Consider the following 18586-nt stretch of genomic DNA (forward strand, 5'->3'; position numbering starts at 1 on the left):
ATTGGGTCTAGTTTTCACCTTTAGATCCACGCTGAGCACTGAGCCAGGAATCCTGTACAAAATGTCCTGATTTCACACAGCCACACTTGCATTTCTAACTTTTCCACTCTAAAGTTTTGGCTTCAGATCATAAGGTTGGATCCAAGCCCAGGGCTAACACCTGAAAATAATTTAGACCTGTTAACATCTCTGTTCTTACCTAGAAGAAACTGGCTTCTCCCATGAGAGGGAAAAGATGAAAAAGGCTGGAAGCTTGCACAGGGAAGGAGTAAAACCCCCAGGCAGGTGTGGCTGGGAGCAGCACCTGGGGGACTGTGGTTCTCAAGCCTCCCTTAGGGCAGGAACTGGGAAATGATGAAGGAATTAATTGGAGCCATTGATTGGTTTCCATAGGACATCACAGGGCTGCAGTTACAGATGATCTGAAGAGTCCAATTGGATCAAATTCAGTACCAAATTCAATTCACAAAACTCAAATAATAACAAAACATGTTGGGCAAACACTCTTTGCACATTTTATCCAGGATTCTCCAGGACAACACATCCAGCTATGTTCTGGGTGTCCTAAAGACTTTTCTATATAGTACAACCAAATTAATTATGAAATCAATAGAAAAATATCATGCTCAGAACAAAATTTTAAAATTATTTTATAACAAATTATAAATTAGTTGTCCACTGTCTTCTAGATGTAGAAGATAATTAAATACTTTCAACTGAACATATAGAACTCAAAAATGCTAAAAATAAATCTCTTATTTGTCAAGGGCCTTGTTATTTTTTTTTTTCCAGTGATTAGCATCTACCAAGAGCAGTGTGGGCATTAATTAGCATCACTGATTATCTTCTGACATCCCCAGAGTCCTGCACTAAACCCACTGGGCTCCTGCTGCTGGTTGGTTCCCCTGAAGCCCAGACTTTGGGATATTTTGACCTCTGGAGGTGACAGGAATGAGGGACATGGCCTGAGAGCTGGGCTGGGCAGGAACAGCTCTGCCAGGGCAGCAGCTCTGATCCCTGGGGGCTCCTGCCCTTCCCACATGCCCATCCTCTCCTCATCCTCATCCTCATCCTCAGCCTCTGGCTGCAGGAAAACCCAGAGCTGGGATAAACCAGGGCTGGGGATAAACCAGGGCTGGGGGTAAACCAGAGCTGGGGATAAACCAGAACTTGGATAAACCAGAACTGGGATAAACCAGAACTTGGATAAACCAGGGCTGGGGATAAACCTGAACTGGGGATAAACCAGAACTGGGGATAAACCAGGGCTGGGGATAAACCAGGGCTGGGGGTAAACCAGAGCTGGGGATAAACCAGAGCTGGGGATAAACCAGAACTTGGATAAACCAGGGCTGGGGATAAACCTGAACTGGGGATAAACCAGAACTTGGATAAACCAGAGCTGGGGATAAACCAGAACTTGGATAAACCAGAACTGGGATAAACCAGAACTTGGATAAACCAGGGCTGGGGATAAACCTGAACTGGGGATAAACCAGGGCTGGGATAAACCAGGGCTGGGGATAAACCAGGGCTGGGGGTAAACCAGAACTGGGGATAAACCAGAGCTGGGGATAAACCAGGGCTGGGGATAAACCAGAACTGGGGATAAACCAGGGCTGGGGATAAACCAGGGCTGGGGGTAAACCAGAACTTGGATAAACCAGAACAGGGGATAAACCAGAACAGGGGATAAACCAGGGCTGGGGATAAACCAGAGCTGGGGATAAACCAGGGCTGGGGATAAACCAGAACAGGGGATAAACCAGGGCTGGGGATAAACCAGGACTGGGGATAAACCAGGACTGGGGATAAACCAGGGCTGGGGGTAAACCAGGACTGGGGATAAACCAGGACTGGGGATAAACTAGAACTGGGGGTAAACCAGGACTGGGGATAAACCAGGGCTGGGGATAAACCAGGACTGGGGATAAACCAGGACTGGGGATAAACCAGGGCTGGGGGTAAACCAGGACTGGGGATAAACCAGGACTGGGGATAAACCAGGGCTGGGGGTAAACCAGGACTGGGGATAAACCAGGGCTGGGGATAAACCAGAACTGGGATAAACCAGGGCTGGGGATAAACCAGAGCTGGGGATAAACCAGGGCTGGGGATAAACCAGAACTGGGGATAAACCAGGACTGGAGATAAACCAGGGCTGGGGGTAAACCAGGATTCCAGGATAAACCAGGGCTGAATATAACCCAGATTTTGGGATAACTCAGGATTTTGGCATGACCCATGATTTTGGGATGACCCATGATTCTAGGATACCCCAGGATTTTGGGAGAACCCAGGATTCCCAGATAAACCAGGGCTGAGGATAACCCTGGGCTGAGGATACCCCAGGATTTTGGGATAACCCCTGTGCCTGGCTGTGCTGGGCTGTTCTCTTCATTGTGGCAAATGAATCTCATTTGAGAATGGTAGCAGGCAGGATTTCCCACACCAAAAAATGTATCTGTTCCCTGCTTGATGTTTGACTTGGTTCTGTCCTCCCTGGTTCTCATTTGGTGTTGCAATTACCTCTGAAATCTTCTTCCATTTGACCTGATGAAGTCACAATCCTGTACCAAACCTGTACAATCCTGTTGAAAATACAGAGCTGGAATAACATTTCACAAAATAGGTGAGATTTCCTGGATTTTAAACTCCAGTGCCTCTGAACTCCAGCCTGCCTCAGACAGGAGGGTATTTATAGCTGTCACCTCTGAAACACTACAGTAAAAATCCTTCCAGTTTACAGTCACAGCAATTTGGGTAATTGTTTTATAAGGTGGCAAAGTGTTACTTGGCTTTTGAGCAGTTTTCCAAACAGTTGGTGGAAGGATGAATTAAACACTGACATGCCAGAATCAAAATAGAATTTATTTCTGCAGAGTTTTTGTCTTCAGGGTTTCTTCCAGAGATCTGTGGGAGCTGCTCTGCAATGACACTTTGTGTTTCCTTCTTAATGACAATTTCTGTTTTCAGAAGGTTTGGAAACAGCAGACTTTCTGCCATCAGATCCCTTTGTGTCGATTTAGATCACTGTGGTTTTTTAACAGACAAGCCAGCTGTGGGGACAAAGGTGTTTTGGGTGGCACTCCTGGTGATCTGCTGGAGTCACTCCACAGCCTGAGACCATCTCCAGCCTTGCCTGATTTCAGGGGGCACACAGAGCTGCTCTCTGGGGTGGTGGCACCCAAAGGTGTCCCAAGGGGAGCCCAGAACTTCCAGTTCTGCCCCAGTTCCCCCTGGTGTCCTGGCAGCTGAGGGGGCCCTGGCACCTGTATTGCACTTGGCTCCCAAACCACTCTAACCTTCAGTCCTGGGTCAAGGACTCACAGATAAAGCACATTTTCCTCTCACACTAATAAAGTCAAGCTCTACTCTCTTTATCCCCTTGAACTTTTAGTTTCTTCACTGCCTTGGCTGAAAGATACCACAAATCACTTCAGCTTCCCCCTTGGCTTGGGGGTATCAACCCTTCCTCTAGCAGAGAGGGTTTTACACCCCCCTTTAGCTGCCAAGTGGAAAATGTGGCACCACATCCCCAAAATTGTGTCTCTGTTTGTTGAGGCCAGCAGCTGGTGGGGTGTGAGGTTTTCTGCTGAGAGCCAGGGCTGGGCTGGTGGCAGAGCTCCTGCCTGGCTGAGCCCCCACTCTATCTGGAAATTGTGTTTTCTGCAAACCAAACAGACCAGAGAAAGTACATCTGCTGCTTGTTTATTGATTTAGGGCTCTTCCTGCCTGGTTCTGGGAAAGAAAAAAAAAAAAAAAAAAGAAAAAGAAAAAGAAAGAAAAGAAAAAAAGGCCACCTTCATTATTTCACTTTTAATTTCCTTTCTCCAAAGTAAGCAGAGCAAAATTAGATTTAGGCTGATGCATATTCCACAAATAAATTACATGGAACTAGAGTGGTTAAATGAACTTTGCTTGGGGATTATTGGAAAGATAAATATTTAAACACTGAGCTTGAGGTAAGTCATGTTTATGCAACATCTGGGGTTTTTTTGTCACTGCTTCTCCGCCCCCTCTTTTTTTTTTTTCCTATTGTGGCTTTTCTAGTCAGCTCAGCCCTGAGGACATGAAACAGGGTGAATACCACCTTCAGAAAACTCTCTTGTCTGTATTGGTGCCAGCAGAGGGTTTTTTTCCTTTTTTAAAGCAGATGATCTTTGCCTGGTTCTATTTTTATAAAAGTCTTTGATTATATTTCACACTATGTCTCGGTTAAAAGAATTGGAAGTAAATTTAGAAGAATTCAAATTATACCTCTTGGGAAGAAAAAATCAGCTGGTATTGAAATTGTTCAAAAATATTTAAATTGCAGTAGAACTTATAAACCATTGAGCACCACAGTGTATGAAGCTTAAATGTGAAGGTTTTATTTTAAATTAATAGACTTTTAATTGCAGGATGACACCCTATTAACCAGCCTTAGAAACTCCAGAAAATTTCTGCACTAGGGAAGGATGGGGATTTCCATTCCATATGGAAAAATGCAAATAGCAATCCAGGTGTGGACTGTGCTGGTTAATTCTGTAGCCACCTACTGGGTCACTGAATTACCACAGATTATTCAGGGTGATGTTGGAGGTACTGTGGAATTTTATCCAACTAGAATATTCTTTCTACAATAAAGAACAAGCTAAGCACAGTTATTAAATCTTTAGGTGGCCAGATACTGAAGATTGATACAATAAAATATTTGCCTTTTAAGCTCATACTATAAAAAATCTTCAATTTTAAAAGGTCAATGCAGGTGAAACACTAAAAGACCATAATTAATAATAATTATCCTTGCTGCTGTGACATCAATAAGGGAATAATGAAGTGAACTGGATTTTTAGATTTCATGCTCATCTAGAAGTGAAATTCATCCTCCCTGGATAAAATGTGAATATTCTCTGTTGTTATTTTGATTAATGGCGTTGGGTTAGCAAATGTCAGTGTGCTCCTCAGCTGTTTGCATGTGTTCCCACAACGAGCCAGGAGTTTTTCCAGTTGCTACCAATATTTATTACCAATCCAATCAGATTCATGTGTGACTATAAATTTTGAAAATTTTATCCCACATTTGCCAAATATTCTGGTTTCTGTCTAATTAATAATGGTAGTATATTGCATTGCTATTTTAAAGTTAGAAGTCCTGGAAATCCTATTTTTTTATTCTGCTGTATTTTGTGTATATTATATGATTGTGGAAGGGCTCATGCAGTGCAGACATTTCCATCTCTCACATTTATGAACTTGGCAGATTTCTCAGTATCTCTGGTTGCTCTTTGGGTTTTTTCCTCCCAGTTTTTAATTGCCAGAGTAGAAGTTTTTTCTTCCCTGAATTTAAAAAAGCTTTCAAAAAACCATTTTTGTAAAATGGCCTTTTCCCCTCAGTGATACTTTTCAAAGCAAACAGCATTTATAGCAGTAATTATAATATAAATGATAATTACCAGTAGTTATAATGCAAATTTGAGGGAAATCCATGAGGCAGGTAAATTTTTGCTGTATCACATCTAATGTTCACCAAATCTAGGTATAGTCTGGGGAGTGCCTGTTCTGCCAAAATGCCCAGAAAAGAGCAGGTTGGGGAATGGGATGGGAGGATTCACCAAGTTTTCTCTCATTTCCATGGGACATTTCAGGTTTTGTTGGCAGAACAATCCCCTGGCCATGGGCTGGTGAAAGAAAGCTGCTACAGGATGGCAGAGGGAAAAGTGGGATAATTGAAATCAGAGCAGGAATAGAGGAAAAGCTGCTCAAACCCCAAAATAACAACAGCTGAACTTCCTGGAGCTGTCCTAGGGAGAGCTACAAGCAAGAGAAGTGCTGGGATTATTGAACTTTGCCTGCCTGGTTCTTTTCCTCTCTGGAGTTTGAACTGCAGCATCCAGAGCCTCTTCCCCCAGTCTGTGCTGGGATCTGGTGGAGCACGTGGAATCTCAGGATCAGTGTCCAGAGAAAATGTTACTGCATTTTTCTGAGGGAGGAAGCACTTTTTCTTTCTTTTTCTTTTTCTTTTTTTCTTTTTCTTTTTCTTTTCCTTTTTCTTTTTCTTTTTCTTTTTCTTTTTCTTTTTTTTTTCTTTTCCTTTTCCTTTTCCTTTTCCTTTTCCTTTTCCTTTTCCTTTTCCTTTTCCTTTCTGATTTTCTTTTTCTTTTTCTTTTTCTTTTTTTTTCTTTTTCTTTTTCTTTTTCTTTTTCTTTTTCTTTTTCTTTTTCTTTTCCTTTTCTTTTCCTTTTCCTTTTCCTTTTCCTGTTTTCCTAATTCCTTTCTGATTTTCTTTTTCTTTTTCTTTTTCTTTTTCTTTTTCTTTTTCTTTTTCTTTTTCTTTTCTCTTTTTCTTTTCTCTTTTTCTTTTTTTCTTCCTTTTTTTTTTTCCCCAATTTTTATTTAATGTGAGTTGTGCTGTTTCCTGTGGCCCACAGAGGATTCCACAGCTTTGGGATCACAGGAAGAGCCGTGGTGCTGTTAATTACAGGAGTGCCATCTGTACTGCTGTGCTCAGAGCTCTGCCAGCATTTCCATTACAAACCCACTGCAGTGGTTTGCAGCTCAGGCACACAAATGTGCTGCTGCCCTGATGAATCTGGAGTCTGGCAATCATTTGTCCCCCTCCTACCCCCAAAAGTTAAAAAACAGCTTGGCTTAAAATCTGAAAGTGATACACCAGTGACTGGATGTTGACTAAGCAGGAACTGTGGTTGCTGCAGTTTAGCAAGAACTTCATTCTTAAATTCCTGTCGAGGTGACTTTTACTGTGCAAAGCAAGTGCTTTTGAAACTAATCAAAGGCTCATAAAACCTCCAGCAATTCTGAGTTCGTGTTCTAGAGCATCAGCTTTGCCCCTGGCTGTATTTATTGTGTTGGAATGTGGCACTAAAGGAAGGATTTGGAGCCTCTAACACTGTCCTGCTGCTGCCCAGTTTAATTTTATGTTTAGCTTTTTATTTCTAGTTATAAACTTGTGAAATGAGGTTGTGCTTGGTTGATTGAAGTTCAAGATGTGCAAGTTTGGAAAAAAAGCAGCGCCAACCATGCCCATGACTGGGAGATCCCAAACTTTTTCACAAAAAGGGAATGATGGAAGTAAAAGTGCTCATTCCCAGCACTTTCTGATACAAAGGAGCATTCCCATTTCATTGGATAAAGTGTTTTCATATGTTTCTGCATATTTGATATCCAACTCTGTGGTTGGATTATTCCCAATTATTCCCTGCATTCTGTGCAGGAGCTGGAGACTTCCCTAGAAAACTCAGATATTCTATATCACAAGCTAGGGCATGCCTTTAAAGCAAGTTTTTGTGAATTTTACATCACTGCTTTCAAAAGTGGTCAGAAAATGTATTTACAGCCCTGCTAAACAGTGGAAATGAAGGGGGAAAGGTGGTTAATTTGGCATCATTAATGATTTTAGCCTTGGAGAGTGTGAGTTTGTAGGCCAGAAAACACAGAAAGAAAACTTAAAATAGGAAACAGCAGAAATTCAGTTAAAAAAGTGAAGTTAAAAGATGTACGAAAAATGTTAAGATTAAGAAAAGTTAAGAACAATTTGCTGTACTGGGAATAACACTGTGCCCAGAAAATCCACCCAGAGGATGAACAGGTCGGGCACCACATGGCCAGAACAGCTCTGGCCATTATATAAACGTTATATATGTTTAAATATTTCCCCCAAATGCTGCTGTTTGTCGCGGGGCTCGGGCTCTCTCTCTCCTCTAACGTGCTGTTTTGTTCCCCCAGCTGACAATGCCAACCTTTCCTGTTGTGGTGAAGATTGGACACGCTCACTCAGGCATGGGAAAGGTGCAGATGCTGCTTGCTGCATGTTGGGAGCTGGGGCTGGTCCCTTCCCTGTGCATGCCCATTCCTTCCCTGCAGTTCCACTTCCACCTGCCCAGACTCTGCCAACATCCCCCCTGGCAAATCTCTGCCTGGCCATGTTGGAGACTCACCCTGTGTGGGATGTGCTTTGGGCTCTGCTGAGATGCTTTCTGGGAGCAAAACCTTGTTCATTCATTTATGGTCTGCACTGAAACTCTTCAAGAGTCAAGGTCTGATGCACAATCCAACTTTTTGGAGCTGGGAGTGTGGGAAGGTTTTTGCCTTGGTTCTGTGCTGGTTTCAGCTTGAGACTGAACTTTGATTTCCTGTCTTGATGTTCTGTCTGTGATTGTTTAATACCTCTGTATAACTGCTGCTTTCTTTCTCCAAAGTAATTGCATTTCAGTGGTGAGTACAGATGTTTTGGTGTCACTTATCTCACAGTGCAGGGCCAGTGGGACAGAATTTAAATCCCATTTTCACTGCTGCCAGTGACAATCTCTAATCCTTGCAAAGGAATTTCACTGACTGAAAACACTTCAGTGCTGGAAGTGTTAATCAGAGAATAGTTACATTTACCATCCTGGATCTCCAAAGCTCCATGAACATAATATTTGCCACTATTTTCAGACAGAAAACTGATTTAATTACAACTTGTACTGGATGTTATTTTTTGCCTATGACTGCTTTGCTTCGCTTCATATTTAGTAAATCAGTGGAAGTCTGGCAGCCTATTTAATTGAGGGCAGGCTGAACCACTAATTAAACTGCACTTTCTGTGGATTGCATATGTGAAGTGTTAGAATGTTTATGCTGCACTTTGGATGTTCACCTCTCATTTAGAGAAAAGGGGAAATAATGCACAGAAATGTTCCTCATATCAAATGGTTAGGAATAAGGTTTTCTTTTAGCTATGAAATATTGAAACCCTCCAAGATTAGATGCAATCAGAGAGCAAAGGGAGGTTCCCTGGAAGCCCAGCCCTCCCTGATTTCCAGAGGTCCCAGTTAGACCCACACAGCCCAGTCAGTTTTCAGAAAATAAAGTTGAAACTTGATTTTCATGTCTGGTTTGTGGCTCTGAAATGACAAATTACTCTGTATCTTTCTCCACCTGAGAGCTGGGAGGAAATGCATAGACTTTGGGCTTTTATCTCCTCCAAATTCCATTTATTGCCCCACATCCCACCTCCCAGGAGTTCCCTTGTCAGTGCCAGCAGAAGGAGAACAAACAGGATGCTGGGCTTGCAAGGAGCTGCAGACTCCTAACACAGCCCAGCCCCTTTCACTCCCTCTTCCCCAGCTCAGAGTTTGCCCTCCCTGCCCAGAAGTGATGTCTCTGCCCTCCCTCTGCCCTCTAAAATCTGCTCCTCCCTCTCCCCAGATCAGCATCCCCCACTTTTCCATCCCCTCTTCTTTCAAGAGGTAAAAGCTGTTGGTTCAGTGCCACTCACCACCTCAGCAGAGCGTTCTGCACCTGGGAAATCCCAGCCCTGGGAAGCCCAGCTCCTTCAGAGAAGAGGGGAAAATGAGAATAATGGTTCTGCTGCCTGGAGCCAGCCCTCACCAGGACATCAGGACCCTTCAGCTCCTCCCTCATGGGAAAAGCTGATGGGAGGATGTGAAAATTCCCTGTGGGCTCCACATATACTCAGTTACCTGAGCAAAATTTACAGAAACAGCAAGAATCTACATCAATTGGAATTGCATGCCGCCCCTGAAAAAATTCTGAAGCCTGCCTGACTAACACTACTTAAAAAAAAATTTAAAAAGCAAAATAAAACTCTAGTGGCTGCAGATTGCTTTCTCCAGATGAGCAGGTAATATTTTGCTGAGAAAAATAGATATTTTATTAGAACCTAGAAATCAGATAAAATACCAGATTTTTTTTTTTTTAAAGTTGTCAAAACCATGCTTCTCACGAACTTGCACTCAAATTCTCCATGTTGTTGCTAATTGCTCTTCTTTTCTTTTGTGTGTGCTGTGTTCTTGTGGTGTGATGGCTCCAGATCAAGGTAGACAACCACTACGATTTTCAGGACATAGCCAGCGTGGTAGCACTCACTCAGACCTACGCCACCACTGAGCCCTTCATAGACTCCAAATATGACATCAGGATCCAAAAGATAGGCACTAACTACAAGGCATACATGTGAGCCAAACCCTTATCTTCTTTCCTGCTTTTGTTTCAAAGTTGATAAGCACCAGTGAGATTAAAGAGTCTCTGCGGTGATGCCTCCCTTGTCACACTCTGTGGAAAGAGTATTTTAAACTTTCTGGATTTGTCAAAATTCTTTTTATCAGTTGATTGTGGCTGGGAGGAGGAGAATGAGACACCAGGTGAGCCTGCCAGAGGGGTTTTTTTCTGCTAACTTGTGTTCACTATTTTCATTTAAAGGAAGGAGCAGTTGGAAGAAGGTTTGGTTTCATGGAGGAATTGTTAATTCAGATTTATTCATATCTTTTTATCAATTTAATTTAATTTTTTCACATTTTTCTTTTCCACTCTGACGATAAATTGGATGGCATCCATTCACACCAACAAACCTGGACTGCCACACTTTAATGGAACAAAGTCCTCTCCTTTCAACATAACACATCAAAAAACAATCCAATCCTGCAGTGACCTTCACAGAGATGCATGAAAACCTCTTCTCATTGTAGAGCCCAGGTGTTTGTTTAAAGGCCATGACTAAGGAGAGGCTCAAAGGATGCTCCAGCTTCACACACAGCAGTGTTGTGATGCAGCAGCTGAGCTCTGGTACCTGTGCTTAGAGAGATTTTTACTCTCTTTCATTTATCAGGAACTGTCATCTGACAAACACTCGTTTCACGTCTCATTTTGTGACAAATTAGATCATCTCATGCCTTTATTCCCTCACACTTACAATCCTGAGGCAGGGAAAATGCAACAGAACATGGGTAAAAATACACATTTACATATCCACACCCACATCCAGACACAGGGGTGTTTCTCAAGGAACTCCTGAACACTGGAAGGATCAGCAAATCCTTGTAAATCATTTATCAGGTTCTATATCAGTAAAGAACTGCAAGCAAACCATAAATATTGAGAGATTTGGCTTAAAGCAAATCCATAAAATATTTTATCATTTAAAAGACGGGGTTGATGTTCAGAATTTAGAACAGCCACGAGGAAATAGAAACTTTGGTCCAGGGTGGGAGAAGGGGGAAATGTCCCTCCTTAGGTTGGTGTTGGAAGGACACAGAAATCCCTCCCTTACACTGAGGGGCCTCAGGGAGGCCCAGGTTTTTTGGGAACACTGTTCCCATGGGCAGATCCACGCTCAGTCCTCCTGCTCTGTCTGGAAACCAGAATTCACTAAAAACTGACAACCCCGTGTTGGAAATGGGAGCTGTACAGTGAGCAAGGCAGGACACTCAGAGAGCTCACAAGGATTCAGGGGTTTCTGGAATATTCTGTTTTCAGAGACACAGGACTGTGATTTAGGCTCCCTGTGGAATTCAGGTGTTGGGACTTCCCCTCCTCTCCCCACAGGCTCGAGGGCCTTAAGCAGGTGATACAGCATTTATCCCCCAGAATTAATTCCAAATCTGCACACTGTTGCTCCAACCTGCCTTTCCATGCCTTTCCCTCCCTGAGGACACCCATCCTGTTTTTTCTGGTGTCCCTCCAGCCCAGTGTCCCCTCTCCACCTGTCTGGGCCATGCCTTGCTCCAGCCCTGCTGGATTCCCAGACTGCCCAACCTTCCCATCCCTCAGTCCCTACCCCTCCTGCCAGAGCTGTTCCCAGTCCCAGGCTGTCCCTCAGCCCCTGGATCCTCCCCAGTGCCATTCCCAGCTTTGCTCTCCGTCCCAGCCTCCATCTCCCCCCCAGACCTTTCCATGCCACTCTGCAGGGCTGCATGGGCCTTTTCTCTCTTTTATTCTCTTTTCTCTCTTGTCAGTGCCTTGACAGGCAGATTCCTTGTGTTGTGCTGCCCATCTTTCCCCTTCTCTAATCAACAGAGCTGATTTTTTCCCACTTTTGCAGCTCCCAAGGGCAGAGTTTTAGGGACAAGGCCCAGCTCTCAGTGGCTCCAACACATGGCCAGGTACCAGGTGCAATATTGGGCTCATCCCTGTGATATAAATTGGATCACAACATTTTGTAGAAGAGAGCCCCACTTTTTTCCCCCCTTTGACTTGATATTTAAATGCTGTTCAGCGTCAGGACTGATTTTGGAAGAGTCAGCCATGGTAAATTTATCATTCTGAAACATAAATGTTTCTTCTTTGCAGAAGAAGCAGTTGGCCTAAGGGACAGCAAAAATAAGTTAAAATGACAGCCTGTTCCTCCTACCTTTTATTTATTTTTAAGTTTCTACTCAGAAACTCTGGGTTCATCCAAATGCTAAAAGCCTAGCTATCATTTTTTTCCCTAGATTCTTTCATGCACTTAAATCACACACCAAAATGAAATACTGATTCGTTATTACAAAGCAGCGTGGAAAGGAGAAGATTTACCAAATGCCTGAAGAATTCTTCATGTGCACATACATATACATGATGTCAGGAGAGTATTGTTCTACAGCTGGTTCTCATTTTGCTCTGTGACACAGGAACAGAGCACTTAGAGAGCCACCACAAAAAATACCAGCTGAACATTTGTTTTTGTAGTTTAAAGAGAGTTATTAAGAGCCTCAGTTTTATAATTCTGTGGGAAATTGTGGTTTAAGTGGATCCATGAGTCACCAAACACTGGTGCTTATCGTCTGTCAGTGGAGATTATGGCCAAAAAAGCAGGATTGGATCCCTGTAAATACCACAGCCCCTCTGGAGGCTGTGTGACACACACTGGACTGCCCTGGGCACCCGGGCAGCATTCAGCTGACTTCAAGGAAATCCAGTTTAAAAGGGTCACACACTACGTAGGAAAACAGAAATACCAAAGCCCTGTATCTAAATCTCCCCTCCAAAAGCAGGACTGTGAGTCCAGGGCTTAAAGTTCTTTGATCAAAAGGTCAAAAAACCAAAAGTGAAGCACCTCAAGCAAAGGAATAGTGCTGGAGGATCAAACCACAGGTCAGGCTATACCCAGGAATAGTAGGCAGACATTTCTACATATTTTTCTGATGACAAGTCCCTGTCCCAGCCATTTGGATTGGATACTGCAAATGCTACTAAATAAAGCAGGAAGGTGTTGGAAAAGGGGAAGCTCAAGTTACTATGAATTGTTTGGCAATTCTAAAAGAGTTCCTCCTTCTTGCAAAGACCAGATCGAGTGCAAACATGTTAAGCCTAAGTGTAAAGCACTTAAAGGTGAAGGAGTTGTTTTATTTATTGTTCAGTGTTTGGTTAAAGAGGAGGAAATAATGATGTGAAAGAGTCTTGGCAATTATCAGAAGTGAAGAAGGGTGGGAAACCTACATATTTCATATATATAATTGCAGAAATCATCTCTAGGGCTTAGGGTGTCTGGTTTTGGATCAGTTCATGATCTCTCATTCTGGAGTTCATCTGTGTCAAACCCACAATCTCCTGAGATTCCACCAGTTAATTCTGTGCCCACAGCATTCCCCAGCCCTCTGATCCCTGCAGCACCCTCACAGCCAGCCAAGCATCCATTTGGAGACTTCTGCAGGAGCTTTCCCCAGTGTGGAGGGAAAACAGGGCTCACATCAAACCATTGTTGCCTCTCTAGCCAGTGGTGCTGGGTTCCACCACTGCAGCTGAGCATCTTGAACTAAATACTTGCTAAAAGCCTTCAGGGTAACTTTTTCTCCTGGCTTGGTCACATATTCCTTCCTAAAAGACACCTATAAGAGTCCATTCTGATGAATTCCTGTGAGCCTGCAAGAGGATTGAACTGTGATTTGTGGGATTTTCTCTCTGATGCAGAATGTCTGTGCAGAGCAGTGATGAACCTAAACTTATTCATTTTAAAAATTGACCAGAAATCACAACATAACCTCTTTGCTGGGCAAGGTTTCCTTACACACAGCACCCTCTTCTCTTCTCTTCTCTTCTCTTCTCTTCTCTTCTCTTCTCTTCTCTTCTCTTCTCTTCTCTTCTCTTCTCTTCTCTTCTCTTCTCTTCTCTTCTCTTCTCTTCTCTTCTCTTCTCTTCTCTTCTCTTCTCTTCTCTTCTCTTCTCTTCTCTTCTCTTCTCTTCTCTTCTCTTCTCTTCTCTTCTCTTCTCTTCTCTTCTCTTCTCTTCTCTTCTCTTCTCTTCTCTTCTCTTCTCTTCTCTTCTCTTCTCTTCTCTTCTCTTCTCTTCTCTTCTCTTCTCTTCTCTTCTCTTCCCTGAAACTTCCCTTCCCTGAAACTTCCCTTCCCTTCCCTCTCTCTCCACTTTCTCCCACAGCAATAAAGGACATGGCATCACAGAATAACTTTATGCTTTAAAGCCCAGCAAACTTTATGAGGGTCCCAGAGAAAAGTCAACATTCCCCCACAATTGCTACTGACCCTCATAATTAACTTAATGGAAAAATGGAGAGAAAGCCCTGGCTGCTGCCTGATAGACTTTTAATGCATTGCAGATGTTCCTTTGATTTTACTGACTGGAAACACTTCATAACTTGTATCCATAGCCTATTCCCAGTACAGCATTTAGCTTTCATAAAGCAGTAATCTTCTCAGCCCTGGTAGCAGTCCTAAGGTCTGAGGAGGTAAAAAAACTTTTTTTTATATGGATTTTTTTTCTTTCTTAGAGGTTAAATAGAAGAAGGTGAACTGACACAGAGTGTTTAGGTTATATCAGTAAATAGCAGAGTGAACACTGGAGGAAAAAGCAAAATCCAGTTCCAAAGCACATCAGGAATCACTTCAGAGGTGTTAGGAACACAGATGTGTTGCTTTTCCAGGGTTGGGACATAGTGGGGTGGGTTTGAAAGGAGAAACTGAAGCTTCTTGACATTTACCTGTGCAGTGCCAATGTGTTACAGATAATTCAGTGCCTTTGTAGCTGGCACCAGCTAATTTCTAACACTGCCCCTTCATCAAAGTAGGCTGGGTTTTAAAAAAAAAATCTTAAATAAATACATAGAGAAGCGAAATTTCACAGCCATTCTTTGTGCCTCCAGTACAAAGTATTCCTGCCAATGCTCTTACAGCCCCTCATGGTTCAGATGTTCTGTTCCAAGCTGCCAGCTTGGAAAAAGGTGTCAATATGGGAAAAGCAGAGTCATTTGATAATGAGAATGTGAAACCACTGGCTGTCTTTGTAATGTTTTCCCCCTTTCAGGAGAACTTCCATATCTGGGAACTGGAAGACAAACACGGGTTCTGCCATGCTGGAACAAATTGCAATGTCAGATAAGTAAGTGGAGTCTTGTGTAAAAGGTAATTTAAAAAAAAAATAAATTAAAAATGTAATAAATTAGTTTTATTTTAAGGGAATTTTTAAAGAATCCCATTGTTAGTGGGGATTCACAGGAAGGGCATGCATAGTGTTCATCTGGGGAAGAAGGAATCTCTCAGTCAGGGGAAAGAGCAGAGCCAGGAGTTCCACGTGGCTCCAGGGTTCCCTGCCCACACTCACCTGCCTTGGGTGTCACCTGAGCCCTTGGGCTCCTACAGCCACATCTGCTCCTAGAAAATGGCTGGAAATCCCTTCAGAAAATGGAATTTCACAGATTCAGCCTGTCAGTCTCTTGTCCTGGTTCATTTGTCCTCTCTCACCCACAGTCTCACACCATGGCCCCTCCTTTAAACTTTCCTCCTTCTACATCCTACCATCCTTCTGCAAAACCAAGCAATCCACTCTCCACTCTGCCTATTTCAATCCAATTTCTCTTTTCTACTTTCAATCCCAAATTCCTTACTTTTCATTTTATGAATTTCCACTGAACTGCACTGTGAGGCTCTTTCCCCTGTTGCTGGGATACACTGAAGCTTTATTTCCCCTGTGCCATCATTCCAGCTCTGTGCTTTTGGTTTTTCCTTTTCTTTCCCATTCTTATCCTGGATAATTCGTGCAACATTCATGCAGCACCACTTTAAAGCTCAGAACCCTTTTCTCAATCCTCCTCATTTGCTCCACAACACATAAACCTCTTTTCCTTCAAAAAGCAAAATCCCAGAGGCTTTTGGATTGCTATGAATTTTTTGTTGTTCAGCTTCTCCAAAGGCTGCCACCAGTGGAAGCTGGAAATGAAGTCTGTACAGTGAAAGTGTAATTTAAAGGGTGTTTTAGAGTTCAACAGTAGTCCTGGCTGGGGGGGTTGTTGGTTTGGGGTTTTTTTTAGAGCCTGGAACCTACAACTTGGTGCCTCTTAGGAGCTGAGGGAGACACAGGAGCTGAAGCATTGCCTGCCCTGGGAAGGTGAAAACAAGAAAGACAGGAATTCCAGCTCCCTGCTGTCCAGCCCCTGTCTAGACTGTGTCCTCGCTGATCTCCCCTCTGGGGATGGACTGCAGCCACATTATTTTCTCTTTCTCCTTCCCTCCCACCTCCCTCTAGAAAGTGAGGTTATGTCTTCCCCGGGAGGGAGAGGCAGGGGTGAGCTCTGGGTGTGTAATTACAGCCCGTGGGCTGTGTGGAAACACAGGAACTCCAGCTGTGCCCCAAGGAAAGCAGGAGTGGGAAATGCTCCCCTCGCCCTGCTCCTGCTGGAAATGCTCCCTGAGCTTTGCTCCTGCTCCTGTCTCCCACTGAAAGTTAATTTAGGGCAGAATAGGGATTTTCCCATCAACACACTGGCCAACAAAACAAAACTTCCTTTATGCTGCTGAGGCCAAAATCATGGAAAGGTGGATGTGGTCCCCTAAGTAAAAAAAAAAAAAAGGTGTGTGTGACACAGCCCTGCTTTGTGGGAGTGCTCACAGAGAGCAGGGGGAAAAGAGACTTTTCCAGAAGAGCAGTTCCACAACACAGCAAACCCCATCAGATCTGCTGCATTTTGGTTTTAGACAGCCATGACTGAGGAGGAAGTGCCTTGAAAGCACTGGGCATTGTTGGCTGATACAAATCCCAGCATAGAAATTCAGAGAAGAAAGAACAAGGCAGGAAGGGACAGTGAGAGGCAGAGGAGCAGCAGGTTTCAGAGTCACAATTCCTCATTTCCCCTGCTCCAGAGCTCCTGCTGCCCAGAGAGCTGTGCCAGCTGTGCCCACCTCACCTGGCACACCTGGTATTACCCCTGGCAGCAATTCTTCATCCTCTATCCTCCATCCTCCATCCTCCATCCTCCATCCTCCATCCTTTATCCTCCATCCTCCATCCTCCATCCTCCATCCTCCATCCTCCATCCTCCATCCTTCATCCTCCATCCTCCATTCTTCATCCTCCATCCTCCATCCTCCATCCTCCATCCTCCATCCTCCATCCTCCATCCTCCATCCTTCATCCTCCATCCTCCATCCTGTATCCTCCATCCTCCATCCTCCATCCTCCATCCTCCATCCTCCATCCTCCATCCTCCATCCTCCATCCTCCATCCTCCATCCTCCATCCTCCATCCTTCATCCTCCATCCTCCATCCTCCATCCTCCATCCTGTATCCTCCATCCTCCATCCTCCATCCTCCATCCTCCATCCTTCATCCTCCATCCTCCATCCTCCATCCTCCATCCTCCATCCTGTATCCTCCATCCTTTATCCTCCATCCTCCATCCTCCATCCTCCATCCTCCATCCTTTATCCTCCATCCTCCATCCTGTGTCCTCCATCCTCCATCCTCCATCCTCCATCCTCCATCCTTTATCCTCCATCCTCCATCCTGTATCCTCCATCCTCCATCCTCCATCCTCCATCCTCCATCCTTCATCCTCCATCCTCCATCCTTTATCCTCCATCCTCCATCCTGTATCCTCCATCCTCCATCCTCCATCCTCCATCCTCCATCCTTTATTCCTGCTGCTCACACTGGCTCTGGGAAAAGAGGAACCTTTTGTCAAACCTTCTGTGCAATCCTTGTGTTTCAAACACTCCAGGCTGCTCCATCCAAAACCTCTCTTTCCAAATGTATTTTTCCAGCCCTGTGTCTGTTGGCAGAGGATGGGCTGTTAAATATACTTTCATAAATCTGATTGATGTTGCAGTGTTTTAGAGAAGATTTCCTCGTTTTTGTTTCCATTTCAAGTCCAGATATTTACTGTTCAAGACAAGTTTTGTTGTCCTCATGACTTTCTAAGACACACAATATTTTACAGGAAAAAAAGAAAAAATTATTTATAAGCAAGTGCATGCAAAAAGTCCAGTCAGTGCACCCACAGATGTTGAAATTGTCAGGCATCCAAAAAACTCTCCTATATTGGACAAAAACCATGTTTCTCACAGAAAAAAAAAATAAAAAAAATTCATTACTAAGATATTACCATCAGGATCTTTTCAAATCAATTATTTGTATTCTGTTTGAAAGAAAAAACTTTTCCACTGGAACAGATTTGATATGAGAAAATACAAAGAATGTGACTTAATAAGTTTACTTGGAAAGGATGCTCTCACTGAAGATATTTATACATGAATCAGACTCTGAGCCCAGCAAGGAATTTCCTTTGATCCCACAATGAAATCAAATGCTTTGTTTATTACAGCAGGGGCTTTTTTCAGTGGAAAATACTGTGAGGTGGCAAATCCATCATCAGGGCTGCAGGGCTGGAGCAGGAGAGGGGCTGGAAGAGGAAATAACTCTGCTTCAGACTCAAGTGTGAGCCAAGTGAAGAGGAAAATTCATGATAAATGAATGCTGCAAAAATGGGTTTTTTTAGCAAATCATGCCCTTCAGTTGGTGACATCACCCTGCATCATCCCAGGATCATTTCCTCCCTGCCCAGCCCTGCTGGGAGTCACTGAACATTCCCAAAGCTTT

General features: G+C 43.6%; 1 protein-coding gene across 1 annotated transcript in view; it reads left to right on the forward strand.

The window, feature by feature from the left end:
* Positions 1-18586, forward strand: part of SYN2 (synapsin II) — a 160825-nt gene that overhangs the window by 113972 nt on the left and 28267 nt on the right. The window contains exons 6-8 of the mRNA XM_056501290.1: positions 7729-7791; positions 9818-9960; positions 15019-15093. Of these exons, the coding sequence (XP_056357265.1) occupies positions 7729-7791; positions 9818-9960; positions 15019-15093 (281 nt within the window). The remainder of the gene's footprint in view (positions 1-7728; positions 7792-9817; positions 9961-15018; positions 15094-18586) is intronic.

The sequence above is a fragment of the Oenanthe melanoleuca genome, chromosome 12, assembly GCF_029582105.1.
Source record: "Oenanthe melanoleuca isolate GR-GAL-2019-014 chromosome 12, OMel1.0, whole genome shotgun sequence".
NCBI lineage: Eukaryota > Metazoa > Chordata > Aves > Passeriformes > Muscicapidae > Oenanthe > Oenanthe melanoleuca.